The sequence below is a fragment of the Echinops telfairi genome, unplaced genomic scaffold, assembly GCF_000313985.2.
Source record: "Echinops telfairi isolate 266 unplaced genomic scaffold, ASM31398v2 ScPeMD7_3;HRSCAF=10, whole genome shotgun sequence".
Taxonomy (NCBI): domain Eukaryota; kingdom Metazoa; phylum Chordata; class Mammalia; order Afrosoricida; family Tenrecidae; genus Echinops; species Echinops telfairi.
In genome coordinates this window covers 17,598,323-17,613,541 of record NW_022103899.1, presented here as the reverse complement: position 1 = coordinate 17,613,541, position 15,219 = coordinate 17,598,323, and the positions used below count along the sequence as shown (strand labels likewise).

At 46.4% G+C, this 15,219-nt stretch overlaps 1 protein-coding gene across 1 annotated transcript; it reads left to right on the top strand.

The window, feature by feature from the left end:
* The first annotated feature begins 1,826 nt into the window (after nt 1-1,826).
* CAVIN2 (caveolae associated protein 2) lies at nt 1,827-14,832 on the top strand. The gene is made up of 2 exons (XM_004701503.2): nt 1,827-2,577; nt 13,881-14,832. The coding sequence occupies exons 1-2, from the start codon at nt 2,095-2,097 to the stop codon at nt 14,640-14,642; spliced, it is 1,245 nt and encodes a 414-aa protein (XP_004701560.1). The 5' UTR covers nt 1,827-2,094; the 3' UTR covers nt 14,643-14,832.
* The last annotated feature ends 387 nt before the right edge of the window (nt 14,833-15,219 follow it).

Below are 15,219 nucleotides of genomic sequence, written 5' to 3'. Positions count from 1 at the left end.
TTGGTGTAACTTGACAACAACTAGCAAATATATTCATTGAAGTATCCTCGCACACTTTCAGTATCTTTAGCTGAGTTCTCCAGAAGGGCAAACCAATGAAGCTTCTCGATTCCCCAAATTCTCTCTCTCTCTCTCTCTCTCTCTCTCTCTGTATTTGTGTGTGTGTGTGTGTGTGTGTAGTGAGAGAGAGAGAGAGAGAGAGAAAGGGAGGAGGAGTAGGTTTACATCAAGGAAATGGCTCATATAGGTTTCGAGGTAGGTAAATTCCAAGCATTTAGGTAGGATATTAACATGGAGGCTGATCACGACTCACATAAGTTGCAGGGGCTGATGAACCCAAGATAGACAGGTCAAACAGCAGATTTCTGGCTGTAGAGGCCAATGAAGCCAGGGTTGAAGGATGGGGTGACAGGCTGCTGCTGACTCCTAGGATTGGCAGGCAATAGAGCAAGTCACTGGCCCAATTCCACCTAACTAAATGCCAGATGATGAGACAGCTGCAAGACCCAGACCCTGCGCAAAAGATGCTTTTCTACAGCGTCCACATGTATTGAAAGTAGTCCACACCCCTCAAGAACCTGTCCTTCAACTGATTGGCTATCACAGCTGAGCTCTTCGTGAAGGTGAATAAATTATATTACATCTCCTCAAAGGCAATAACAACATCTTAACTGCAAAACCACAGATAATCCTGGCTCAGGCCAGATGACAGAAAACCTTAGCTCTCGCATGTACCAAGCATAGAACTCTGCAGACGGTGGGGACTCAAAATTCAATAAATGGGACAGCGAATGGTTCGCTGATTGATTGGCTCACGTGTAGATTTTGCCATTGAAAGATGGCACTTTTCCATTATCAAGCCCTGACCCAATATCAGCTGGCATTTGTTCTTCTCCAAACTGCTCGTAGAAGGACTATCACAAACATCCTGCGGAAAGCACTTTCAAAGGCTGGATTCATTTAAAACCAACCCAAGCATGTAAAGTCATTTTAGGAAATAAGCCCCACGTCCCAAGGGCTCGGTGGAGGAGGGCCATGTTTTAGAACAGGTGTGCCACTTCACTGAGCAGGAATTTGGAAATGTCAAACATTAGAAGCACTCCAGAAACTCCCACTCAACCTACCTGACAGGCACCCTTCTGGGCTTGTATCAATAACTGCCTTGCAGAAGTGGGCTCTTGAGAAGACCTCTCAGGACTAATTCAAGATTAGCCCAAGCAAATTCGCACAGTAGGCTCTTACGGAGAGAAAACTTTATCTTCTCAATGTCTCAGAAGAAACTACATTTTTTAAAAAGAGAGAGGTGTTTGGTAAATATCCCATTTAATTACCTAGCAGTTCATAATAGCAACTGTTTATTTTACCACATTCAGCATATTTTATCTGACCTTGCTTCCCTACTTGAAATGTTCATACAAAGGCAGGGGCTTTAACGGGGTTTCTCCCATTCCTTTGGAAATGGGCACCTCACAGTCCACACTGGCCTGCAAGTGCTCTTTCGACAATGCCCCTTCCAGTAGGACACAGCTTTCTGCAGGCCAGCAGTCAGTTCTAGGGAAAATGCAAACAGTACTTTCCATTACAATAACTTCTATCCAGGGAAGAGAAACAAAACAGGCATATCTGTAGCACAGCAGCCAGTGAAAAGTTTACTAGCGCTGGCCAATTGAAGGCTGTGGAGCTGGGCCAAGTTAGCATGTTTTTCTTCGCTGCTAGATGAAGTCATGATTGAAATATGCCATTGAACTCGCCCTTTAGAAAGGGAAGAGGGGCTAGGAAAGAAAGGCCGACCCAGCAGCCTAGTGCCCTGGGCTGCGGAGACCAGTTAGGAAGTGTTTGCAGCGCTTCTGAACTCTGAGTGGTTCTCTGTCCATAACCTTCACCTCCCACTGGGTGGAGTGGGGCCTTTAAGAGAAGCTGGAATGCAGTTCCCCTGATCAGAGGAACCAGTTGTTGCCTGTCTGAGCCTCTGCCAGTCCTGGAGACCGGTGCTCTGAGCTTGGCGGAGCGGGCCTGGCCCTGCGCCCCTCGTCGCCCTCCTCACCTGCACAAGAACTCTGCACTAGCAGGCGGGAAGCCTCCACCTGTTCTGTCATGGGAGAGGACGCTGCCCAAGCCGAAAGGTCCCAACAGCCGGGTGCTGACATGCGGCAGGAGATACCATGGAGCCCCAGTCCGGTGCCCTCCTCCACGCCGAGCCCTAGCCTCCACCTGGGGAGCCCAGAGGAAGCTATCCGGGACAAAGCCCAGGTGAACGCCGTCACGGTGCTCACGCTCCTGAACAAGTTAGTGGACATGCTGGGCACTGTGCAGGACAACCAGCACAAGATGGAACAGCGGCAGATCAGCCTCGAGGGCTCCGTGAAGGGCATCCAGAACGACCTCACCAAGCTCTCAAAGTACCAGGCCTCTACCAGCAACACGGTCAGCAAGCTGCTGGAGAAGTCCCGAAAGGTCAGCGCCCACACCCGCGTGGTCAAGGAGCGCCTGGAGCAGCAGAATGCACAGGTGAAGCGGCTGGAGACTAACCACGCCCAGCTCCTGCGACGCAACCACTTCAAAGTGCTCATCTTCCAGGTGGGTGCCCTCCAGCCACTTGCTCACACCCAGGCTGGGGTCTTCTGCATGTGTGTCTTAGGGGTCCTGCTCTCAGTCATTTGTCCATGTGTCCTGTCTGCCAGGGATCACGCACCGCAGGCACTATTCCCTGACTGGCTTCAGCAGGACAATGCGAAATGTGCACACAGGGTAGGGATTGCCCAGTGCCCTGTACCCTAAACCCAAGGCAGATGCCTGGTGGTATGAAACCGAGGGCACTTGTCAGCCAGCACCTGGATCCATTCCATAAAGGTTGGGAAAGCGTGCAGGTGTGTGCATCGCAGCCAAATGCATTTGTCTCTTTGCATTACGAACATGGGGCCTTGGCTGCAGTTGTTAGCAGGACAAGGCAAATTAATTCAGTGGCTTCTTATTAACTCTTTATTGAAACACAATCTTGAGGGTGTGTGTGTGTGTGTGTGTGTGTGTGTGTTATTTTACCCAAGTCAAACCCACAACTGGCTAAGCTATTCCTTTTCCAAAGGCTGTGGGAGGTGGAAAGCCAGCCCCATCAGAGTAGCTGCTGCTGGTGTTAGATACTGGGGAGTCACTGCAAATGAGCCTTTTACCTTTTAAGACTTTTCGAAGGAAGCATTCTTATTGATGAATTCTCTTCTAGCAAAGGATGCACTAAAGATATCGAGCATAATTCCTTAACGCACACAAGCTATCGGCCTCTCCTTGCTCAGAGAGAACCCAACTGCAGAGGAAAATGAGAAACAGTGCTATCAGTTCGAGTCACAAAGGCTGGCCTTGAATATTGCTTCTCTCCAATAGTTGCTTGAGAATAAAAAGGCCACTTAACGTTTTTTTTTAATGCATCAGTGATGCAATCAATGTAGCAAGAGGCTATTTGGGGACAGGGACATTGCGTTGGGCTGTTGTGCAGCCAAGTGGTGGGCATTTGTGAATCCCAGGGCAGCCCTTCCGTCCAGCGGAACCTAGCCAGCACAGAGCCCAGTAAGCGATTGCCAGCCCCGCCCGAGGGCTGTCTAGTTGTAACATTTGAATGGGAGAGGATTTCAAAGCCATGGAGGGAAGAGGCTATAACCAACAGTTTGATTGTGAAAGGCACACAGGGAGAGCCTTTATCTCCCAAGAGAGATTTAGAAATTTGGATTTAAACTGAGGGAGCCTTCTTTTTCCAAGGAATCAGCTCTGCCAAGTTAGAACCCAAGTAAGCCTTCTTCCCCCATAAAAGGAAAAGCTCATCTTGCTGGTTTTTTATCCTCCCCAACTGCACTTGGGTGTTGTAAAGCTTCAGGCAGCGGATGTCCTCCTCTACCTTGCAGGCTTTTGCAGCCAGGGAAACTTTTTTAGCTTTTAATGCAAATGGAATAGCTTTTCATGCACCAAACGAACTGAAAAGCGATGCGGTAACTGGGCCTTTCTTAAGCCTTATGAGAGGCTCACTTAATTAGCCTAAAAGATATTAGAAATCTCAGCTCTCAAGGCATTTCTAAATTAAATACTGATCTCCAAACAAAACGAAACACGTACACACCCACTTAAATCTGAGTCACTGAAGGAAATGCCCTTCCCGTGGAGACTGAGGTGATCTTTCATCACATCCCTCAATTGTGGAGAGACAAGAGAATGTCTACGTAGAGGGAAATCGTAATTTGTTAGGCTCAGGTTTGCTGTGGTTTTGCTACAGAGATAGGTGACTAGAAATTCAAGAGAATAGTAATTCTGATATTGAAAAATAAAACTATTGGGGAATTTAAAAGGATGTGCTGTGGTTGAGGAAGGGGCACAGTCCCCATTTTCTGACGTTGGATTGACAGGTGTGAAAATTGCAACCAGAAGGGTTGGCATCCATCACATAGTGAGGGAAAGCTAACAGAAAGATTTGATACTCAAGGCCCAGGTAGACCCTAAGAAGACGCCGAGTGGTGTTTCAACTTCATTGTGGGCCCCTGAACAAGCAGCCCCCAAGGACACTTTGGAAAAACATCCAAGAGGCAGGGAACTGGAAGGAAGTGCCTAGGCCTTTCTGAAGCCAATGAGATACTTTATTGGACTAATAAATATTAGAAATCTCAATTCCCAAGGCATTGCAAGATGATTCTTTGGGGCGGGAGGGCAGGGCGGGAGAAAACAAATACAAGCGCAGTTCCTCTGTGAAAAAGTGGTTCTCTTTCTCATGCTCCTTCTTAAAGTGGCAGATTTTAGAGTAGACATTCTGTTATTGGGTAAAATAATAACATGTGAGAAAGGAATCAACTAGTGCAGTTGAAATAAGAGTTTAGAATAATACAGACCCTAGTTCAAATTCTAGTTTTAGCACCTGCCAACTATCACAGACCTGGCATATTTTGCAGCTACTCCAAGTCTCTTATTTGTACACAGTTCTATTTCTGAAACTGAAGTATTTTTGACCACTTTACTCTGCTGCACATCTTTAGGTGCATTATCTTTTTTTTATCTTTTTATTGGGGGCTCGTACAACTCTTATCACAATCCATACATACATCCATTGAGTCAAGCACATTTGTACATTTGTTGCCATCATCATTCTCAAAACATTTTCTTTCTACTTTACCCCTTGGTATCAGCTCCTCATTTTTCCTCTCCCTCCCCATCCCGCCTCCCTCACGAACTCTTGATATTTTATAAATTATTATTATTTTGTCATGTCTTACACTGTCTGATGTCTCCCTTCACCCACTTTTCTGTTGTCCGTTGCCTACAAAGGGGGTTATATGTAGATCTTTGTGATCAGTTCCCCCTTTCTACCCCACCTTCCCTCCACCCTACAGTATTGCCACTCTCACCACTGGTCCTGAGGAATCCATCTGTCTTGGATTCCCTGTGTTTCCAGTTCCTATCTGTACCAGTGTACATCCTCTGGTCCAGTCAGGTTTGTAAGGTAGAACTGGGATCATGATAGTGGGGGAGAGGAAGCATTAAAGAACTAGAGGAGAGTTGTATGTTTCATCGGTGCTATACTGTACCCTGACTGACTCATCTCCTTGCCATGACCCTTTTGTAAGGGGATGTCCAGTTGCCTACAGATGGACTTTGGGTCCCTACTCCACACTCACCCTCATTCACAATATGATTTTTTGTTCTTTGATGCCTGATACCTGATCCAATCAACATCTCATGATCAAACAGGCTGGTGTGCTTCTTCCATGTGGGCTTTGTTGCTTTTGAGCTAGATGGTCACTTGTTTATCTTCAATCCTGTAAGACCCCAGATGCTATATCTTTTGACAGTTGGGCACCATTAGCTTTCTTCACCACATTTGCTTATGCACTTGCTTTTTCTTCAGCAATCTTGTCAGGAAGGTGAGCATTATGGAATTATGTGCATTATCTTATCTGTCACCAATTTACAGATGAAACTGATAATAGAAATGCTTATATCTTGCTTCAATTTGTTTAGTCAACAAGTGGGGAGCTAGCAAGACAAACACATTTGACTGATTTCAAAGCATGTGCCCTTAAACGCTAATGCCATCATATAGTAAGGAATCAATGAATTAATATATTTAAGAAGCAGTGACTGACATGGGTAAGTGTTCAATGAATAGAAGCCGCTAGTGGCTGGATTTGAAATTCATTTGCCCAAAAGGAGATTAAGCGCTTGCTTGGTTAGAAACATGACCCTGGATTAAAACATACCTTACCCTAACCGATATCTTTAAACAGTTAAGCTTTACTTTTTCCAGTTTAACCTTATTAAAACACAACAGGCACACATACACACACACACCCCCTTCCTGTCATGCATTACATTCCTGTGACTGTGTTGGAATCACAATGATGCCACCACCAGTGCCATGAAAGGGAAGGACTCTAACCAGAGGACCTACCTAACTAGACTCCTCGAGTCTCTGGGTTTGGAGTGCGGCCAGCTGTTCACCAGAGGTACCTGAGAAGACAGAGCTCGCGAGCTACTTCATAACCACAGCCATCGACAACCCGAGGCATCACGACTCCGCTCTGGCACACCGAGGTGGCTGGGAGTCACACGGACTTGACGGTGACGTGGTGGGGTGGCCATGGCAGTGACAGCCATAACAGCAAGTTCTCCACAGTCTGGCAGCCAGTGACTGTTTCCCCGCTAGACCTGTAAGGACTGCGTAGGGGAAGAAATATATGAAGGAGCTTCCAAAAGTTCATGGGCAAAGTGGATTAAAGGATAGAACTTTTCCATGAAGATTTTGAAACCTCCTCAGACTAGGAACTCCTTAGCATCTTCATGTAGTTTATCATTTTTGGTCCACATGAACTCTATGTTTGACTTTCCCTGATTAAATCCATTGATTTTCTAGTTGTAGGCAAGATTTTGATGTGAACCTAAGAGCATGAGGAAAGAAAACATGTCTCATGACGTGAGTATAATTGGTGTCGTCATGTGTGGAACGTTGTACTACCAACGGGTTAAGTTCCATCATGACCTTGTAAAGCCCTCCAAAAGCTGTAGGTGTTTGGTTGGTTGGTTTGCCAGTTGACTACACATTTTCTTTTCTTTTTTTTTTAATGCCATATTTTCCCCCTTAATTTGTCTGACTTAAAACCTGCCATTTATTTATTTAAGTCTGTGCTGATCTTTACAACATTGCTGTAGCTGTTAAGCATCTCATTCCTTAGTAATTACTCCAAATTCTAACCAGCAGTCTCTAAAAATGGAGAAACATTCATCTCCCTGTGAGCAGGAACATAAATTTTAAAATCCTTGCTACACTCAGCACCTTTCCTTTTCCCTTTTTGTTTTGAAGATGAAGATCGGTGTTTGACTTCCAAGTGGTGGGCATGCTGCAGCACACACGGCACGAGAACGCAGGGGCGCTGCCAGCAGTGCACGTGCTAGAGAAAGGCTCGAACTCTGCTGGGAAGAATGGCGAGGCGCCCTGTCACTGAACACAGGATGTCAGCAGAGAGTCAGTGACTTGAGAGGCCACAGGGAAGTTCCCCAGTTGCTTGTGAGCCTAGAAATTCCCAGGTGACAGACCCTGTGGGTGTGGTGGCCATGTCTGTGTTCTTTGGATTCTAGGAAGGATTATTTGAAAATGCAGCTTGGGAGGGATCTCAAATCCAAGGAATGAAATGAGAGTATGGTAGACAGCTTACACTTCCTTCCATATAGAATTGTAAAATTCGGTGAAAAGAGAGAAAAAGGTTAGATATTTGCAGTAGAAACATTTCTGGAGAATTGAGGCTATACATGTGTTTAAATATTCATCGTCTGGTTCCCTGGATGAGATCAGGATTTTAGATGGGTGCTACACAGTGTAACACCTACAGACGGCTCTGTAAAAACAAAACCAAAAAAATGGTTTTTTTACCTGTACTTTCTCCATCCAAAACCACTAATGAAAAAATGAGTGGTTAAATAGGTAAATTAATATAGACTTGTAAGAAATGGGATAATCAAAGGCACCTATATATGATGGGCTCCAATGTCTATAGTGCATCGATCACAGGGTTCTGAGTGGACCAGTGGCTTAGAGGTGCTTCTTCTCCGTGCTGTTTTAGAGCATAACCTCAGCAAAATACTACGTCTATTGCTGTCCTTCACACTTACTGGTCGGCAGCACTGTTCCAGGTTCTTTAAGTGAATAACTGATTTTTGTTGGTATTTCTTCAAAAGAATCATTACCTCTCTCCTAGAATAAAAACTAGACTGCCTCAGATTCGGCCTTCCCAAAATGCACGCAGCCCTGCCCCTCATTTGTAATCCATGTCTATTTGAATTGAGTAGATGGAAAAAGTGTTATTCGATGCAACTCAGGTCATATCATTTTGATTCTCTCTTTGAAGAAAACCGATTTGGCAGAGTACGTGGTGGGATCACTTCTGTGACTAGTTAATGCCTTTATGGGGCTTAGGTGTCACGGAACCATGCACTTTCCAGCTGGGAAGCACTTCAATAATCATTTTGTGTAACCCTACTTTAGTTCAAAGATCTGTCTAGAAAGGTTTCATTTTATTAAAAATAGAAAATTCAGCGTTTCAAGTATGAAACATGAGTAAAACAAACACTATAATCCCACTACAGTAAAGTTCATGTTTACTGGGTTTTCTACATTAGCTTTTAAATAATTCAGTGTGATTTGTTTTTGTGTTTTGTGATTTTCTATGTGTAACAGAAAACAAACAAACACCTAACCAGTGTGATCTTAAAGAAGAATTGAACCCTTGGCAACACTGAAAAAATGATGAGACTTTTAAATCCTCCAGAATGTGAAAGACTGCTCAGGGATTCTAACTAATGCATTTTATTCTTATGCCTTGCTGATTCCTCCGACAGCTGCCTTAGGGGTGCAATTCTAATCAATGGCTTTATCCACTCGGCAATCTATACCCTAGGAACACAAATCGGAGAAAACCATCAATGTGTAACAGAGGCCTATAAATCAGAGTGCCAGGTGGGCATCGTTCCATTTTAATAACTAGTATTTAGAGATTATTGGATCAAACATCCCAAAGAAACAAATGTATGCTCTTTATATTCCTCTAGGATGCCACCACATCCCCGTGGGAATCTGAAAGTCTTAGTTCCTTTCTCATGCTGGTCATAGAAAGGGCCTTCTTTTTCCAAGCGTGCATAGCTCGGTATGTGCAAAGAGGCTTTGCTTCCATGAGACCCTACCTCAGGAGGGCCCAGCAGGTCACCCAGTTTCTCTCTGTGGATATCTATGTACATGACTAGGGACTCTTAATCCACAAGAATCAATACAAACAGCAAGCAAGCTGAAATGCAGGGGGATGCCACTTCTCAAGAGCTCCTTCCATTGCTTTTCTCTTCCCTGCTTCAAGCAGATCATTCAGAGAGGTTTGAAGTGCGTGGCTTCATTTCTTAGCTTTCTTTGGAAAACTCCTGAGGGTCCTTGTGAAAGGTCAGAACCAGGGGCAGCTTCATCAGTGGAGGCTGAGAACCTTTTGTGCAAACAAATCTGTAGGCCAACTCATCAGCCAGTCCTGTGTGCCTCTGCTGGAGAGAGCTGCCCAGGAGCAAGGCAGCTCAGGAGGGATTCTTAAGGAGCCATCAGCCCTAAGTAGGTACACGTGGAATGGGCATAGATAGGCAGTGGCACCGTTGAAAATGTAAACTTGGTTTTCCCCTAGAAACAGCCATCAACCTTTAGAGTCTGTAAGAGAAAGCAGATCAAAAACATTCCAAGAGGAGGCTGAGGGCAGGAATGTCATCTCACTGGCAGGCACAGGAAATAGCGCCTGAGATGTGTTTGAAATAGTGCCTGAGATGTGTTTCCCTGAAATGGGAAGGAAAGGCAGCTGAGAGCAAGGACACTGAGTGATGCAGGAGAGAGCAGTGACAGGATCCGCCATCTGAAATTCAAATTCAACATCTGAAATTCACCCTCAAACCATTCCATCAGCAAACACCATGCATACATTTACACTAAAGAATGGCAAGTATCAGAATCTGATTTTCCCCACCCCCTGCTTCTGGGAAGTTTAAGATCTACATACGCTCAGACATTCAAGAATTCCTGTATAAACCAAGGGTGCACCTTCAAAGTCGAGGCCAGCAGAAGCCACCAAATAAACAGAGTCTAATAGGTAGAACGTAAAGTGCAGCGTGAGTGGTGATCTACTCTCTGGCCATGAGTGTGGTTTGGTGAGTAATTAGAATGGTAACAGATGCATAGGAGCGGAGCGAGCCAGGAAGACAGATCCCACTTTTCTTTCCCAGTTGTACAAAGTCACGCCCCTCTGATTCTAAATGATCCCTCTTCCCAATGAGTCCATTTTCATAGTTAGCATCAAAGAGCTCACATGGAATGTCCCCTGGTATTTTACATAATTTTTCCACGGGCTTTCCCACTTTCTCTTGACCATCCTCATATATGCGAGGTCTATCTACCACAGATACATCTGATTGACTTCATAAGAGCCCTTTCTCAAAAGGCAAGAGAATAAAGTCTCAGATTTCACAGTAACTAGAATGTTTCTTCAATTATGAAAGATACATTTCAAAAAACTGAGATGATTATAGTTTAATTCTTCTGAAAGTATGATTCATAAGTCTACCTTTAGTTAAAATTAAAGAAAGATAAGTTACATGATTTACCCACTTTGATTAAACTCTACAGAGTGTACCTCTTCATTGAAATAAAGGCCTTGTTTCTCATTTTGCTTTTCAATAATTTTCTGCCTGAATTTCTGCTTTCCTCATCAAGGACTTTTTTCACAGCTTTCCACTGAACTCTTGTTTTCTTCCTTTCCTGCAAGCTTGGCTCCTGTCAAACTTCCCCAAGCCTCTTGTCAAACCCCAGAAGTAGTTCACTTTTGGACTAAGCAGAAGACCTTAGCTATTTATATAATCTACATCCGCTGAGAATAAAAGCCTTCCTTAAAAGTGGAAACCTCTGCCCACCCCTTAGGCCACAGGCTTTCCTGATTTCCCAAGGAAAGCAGCAGTCAGCCAACCTCCTTCTAGCCTGCAATCTTCAGGTCTGGAAACAGAAGCCTGGTCACCATTCCAGCCATCCTTCCCAACATACACTCTTCCTACAAGCACCTGATATGCAGCTGTGATATGCCAGCTATTCTAGGCACTGAGGCACAGCAGTAACAGATTACTTTTTAAAAATCGCATCCCTATATGGGAGATACTCCTGTGAAACACATCCACACACACCACACACCCAACTCACTGCCATCGAATCAATTCTGACTCACAGAGGCCCTATAGGACAGGCTGGAACTGCCCCTCTGAGTTTCTGAGACGCTAACTCTTTATGGGAGTAGAAAACCCAGTCTATGCCTGGTAGCTTTGGACTGCTGACTTTCAAAACACAGGCCACCTCAATTTGAAACCTAGGAAATTGAGCCCATATCAGACATAACTCATGGAAATCCCTATCAGGTCTGAGAGCCCTTGTCCCTGACACTTTTCATGACACTCAAAATGACTAGGTGGAGAGGGGACCTGAGGAAACAACACAGATCTATTCATTATAACAAGACTGGTGTTTAGTCGGCCTTTCTGCAGTTTTGTTTTTTCCCTGAAACTTTGTCCTTTATTTGTAACCAGTATGGAAAGGACATGGGTGTGGGTATGTATGTACGGAGGAGACACACAACTCTATTTTGAACTATACCATTAAGTGGTTCTTAAGGACAGGAAAGTTTACATGTATTTGCATTATGAGAAATGTGTTCATTTAACCTTTGTATCAGAAAGTTTAAAATATGAATTCACACCCTTAGAGTATGCTTTTAACCATAAATCAATTTTATTGACTCTTTGATCAAAAATTGGAAAACACAAATTCCCATCATTAAATATTCATTAAATTCGTGTTGTTTTTATCTGTCGAGATTCCCTGGGTAGCCCAAGGTATACATGGCACGGAGGCACCCGTAGAAGCAGGGCACAAGTAAGGTGAACAGACGTCCCGCTTTTGGCGGGACAGTGCCGATTTTTAACAATTTTTCCCACATACCGCGGCATTTTAAAAAAGTCCCAATTTTTGGAAAGAATGCACGACAAGCTAGGGTATACAGTTTTCAGCTGCCATGTGCCTATTTCGCCAGGATATGAGTTTTATCAATGGTATCCCGCTTTACCAATGTTAACATCCGGTCACCTTACACAAGTGGGGTACACACATTTGCTGACCCCCAGCATTCCTCTGGAACCGACCCACCCGCTGCAAGCACACATGACAAGCCCCTGGTCTAGCTCCAGCCCTCTGGTACTGAGACCCGAGAAGACGAGGCTGTGTGCTGAAAGCCACACATCCATTGAGTGATCCCGCAGACACCAAGATTCTGCCCTCTGACTTCACCTTCTTTCCCTTCCATTCTTTTCCAGGGAAATGTGGGGCATCTGGTTAACTGGCTCTCATGTTCTGATACTCATGTCATTGTCCTCAGGCCAATCCTGACTCGGAGTGGAACTGTTCCTTTGAGTCTCTAAGGCTGTAATCTGGATGGGAGCGATGACCACATCTTTCTCCCACAGGGCAGCTGATGCGCTTCAACCACCAAGATTTCACTTCGAAGCTGAGTGTTTTCACTCATGGGCCACCAGGTGTTCTTGCTTTGCTTTCTGAGACAACTTGAAGGAATAATCTGGGTGTGTTCAAAAGTGTAGACTCTTTTAGCTCATGGCATAATGTTACACTGAAGGCAGCCAGGGTAAGACTTCGCTCTCAAAAAACTCAGTGCCATAGAGCTAGAGAGAGTGGGGGGAGGGTGGGGGGAGTGGAGGGGCGGTGGTGGAAATAGTGAAGGGGTCATGTCCCTGAAGAGCTCTCCTCACTATTGGATGGGGGCGAAGACTGGCTGGTACACTCTTGCCTAAGGATGCCTTGTTTAACACCAGGGCTTGGCAAACTCAGCCTGCCTGTGTAACTGTCACCCCCTGCCTCCTTTGACAAATCCACAACCAACATCATGGTGTGAATCCCACCAGCCCCCACAAGTCTTGCCCTTAGGAGACCTGGTGGCCCAGTGGTTAAGCATTAGACTGCGAACCCCTAGGCCAGCAGTTCAAACCACCAGCCCCTCTGAGGGAGAAAGAGGAGGCTTTCCATTCCGGTAAAGAGTTATGGTCTGCAAACTCACAGGGGCACTTCTACCTGTCCCAGCGGGTCACTGAGTCGGCATTGACTCGGTGGTGCAGAGTTTTTTGAGAGTGAGTCTTGCCCTGACTGCCTTCAGTGTAACATTATGCCATGAGCTAAAAGAGTCTACAGTGTTGAACAAAGAACTAAGCTGGGCCATGCTTCTGGTTGGTAAGGGAAGCTAATCAAGGCTTGACAAGATGTCTGACTAGACACCAGAGGATTTTCCAGGTCTCTGCCCTGCTGTCCTCTTCCACTGACCCTTGGGCTCTTTTGCGGTGGAATTTGGGTGGCAGCAGAGAATCCGCTGACCTCCAGGAGGCCAAGAGAGGGAGGGCATCTGGGTTCAAGATAACTTGCTGTACCTCACTTATCTGGACAAAGCTTCCTGGTCTGTGGGAGCCGCAGCACACTTCCCCCTGCCTGTCACCGATAGACCTCTGGCCAGCCGCCTTGATATTCCCACCGGGCAAACCCGCAGCCTTATCGAGCCTGGAGGGATGACTGGGCCAGTTCAGAATGAACTCTTCCTGTTCCAAAACAAAGAAACCACAAAGTCTAGGTTTCTAACGCCTCTCTGCCTCTCTCCCTCTCTCTCTCTCTCTCTCTCTCTCTCTCTCTCTCACACACACACACACACACACACACACACACACACACACACACACCCCAGCAGTTCAGGGCCCTTTGAAATGTGTGATTCATGTGAAACCTGCGTGTTCCCTCCTTTCAGGAAGAAAATGAGATCCCTGCCAGCGTGTTTGCCAAAAGGCCGGCTTCCAGCCTCGGGGAGGGCTCGGAGGCGCCGGCGGAGGAGAACAAGACCTTGGAAGACACCTTGCACACGGTGGACCTCTCCTCCGAGGACGACGAGGGCTTGGCCGACAGCGCCGACGAGAAGCTGGAAGCGAGCAGGGCGGAGAAAATTAAGCGATCCAGCCTCCAGAAGGTGGACAGTCTCAAGAAAGCCTTTTCCCGGCAGAACATCGAGAAAAAGATGAACCAGCTGGGCACCAAGATTGTGTCGGTGGAGAGGAGGGAGAAGATTAAGAAATCTCTGGCTTCCAATCACCAGAAAATCGCCTCTGGAAAGAGCTCCCCCTTCAAGATGTCTCCCCTCAGTTTCGGGAGGAAGAAAGTCCGAGAGGGAGCGAGCCCCGCGGAGCCCGAAGAGCGGCGGGGCAGTGACCAGCTGCTGGACGACCACGAGGACAGCTCGGTGACCGAGGGCCCTTCGGAAGCCTCCCTGGGGGGAGAGAAGCAGGCCGAAGGGGAGGCCGAAGGGGAGGCCGAGCGGGAGGCCCCGGGAGGAAGGAACTCGGGCAGAGGCAGTAACGTGGACTTGGCCATCGTGGAAGATGAGGAGGAGGAGGGGGCCGTGGGCCTGGAAGACGCGCAGAAGATGCGCTACGGAGATAGCTACCCAGGAGCCTCCGAGGAGACCGAAGAGGAGCCCCGGCGCGCGGCTGTGCTGCAGGGGGACCAGACGGCCTGAAGGATCCCAGACCCGGCGCCCGTGCATCTCCAGCACTGCCCACTCAAGGCCACGTGCGTGCCCAGGCCGTCGTCACCGAGTACCCAGTGGCAGCGTCCACGTGGCCAAGATGTACCAGGAAAGCAACGCGTGGGGATGGGGAAGCCTCGCTTCTTCCTGAATTGCTCTTAGGTCCTATTTAAGGAGAATTTCTCCAGGAGGAAGGAATGGCACTGTTGGAAGTGGCTGATCAATTTGGCTTAGGACAAAACAGATCATTAAAAACCAAAAGAACCCATTGCCATCAAGTGGATGCTGACGCAAAGTCACCGGAAGACCTTAGTCTTTCCTAGAGCGGACTTCTCCTCCTCTCATAGACCAGCTGCTGAGTTTGCAGCTCAACGCTTAACCCATTCCACCACCAGGACTCTGTCAATTTAAGTCATAAAATGTGATTTGTGGATGTGTGTGTGTGCGCGTGCGCGCGTGTCATCCCATAAACTTGTACCAGTAGCAGTGGATTTCCACAATAATCTGTGAATCTAATTATAGTCTTTAAGTGTGTGCTATATAATATATACATATATTAAATCTAAAG

Coding starts and splice junctions, on each gene's coding strand:
- CAVIN2 (XM_004701503.2), top strand. CDS start 2,095: ATGGGAGAGGACGCTGCCCAAGCCGAAAGGTCCCAACAGCCGGGTGCT. Junction 2,578..13,880: donor TCAAAGTGCTCATCTTCCAG/GTGGGTGCCCTC, acceptor CCCTCCTTTCAG/GAAGAAAATGAGATCCCTGC.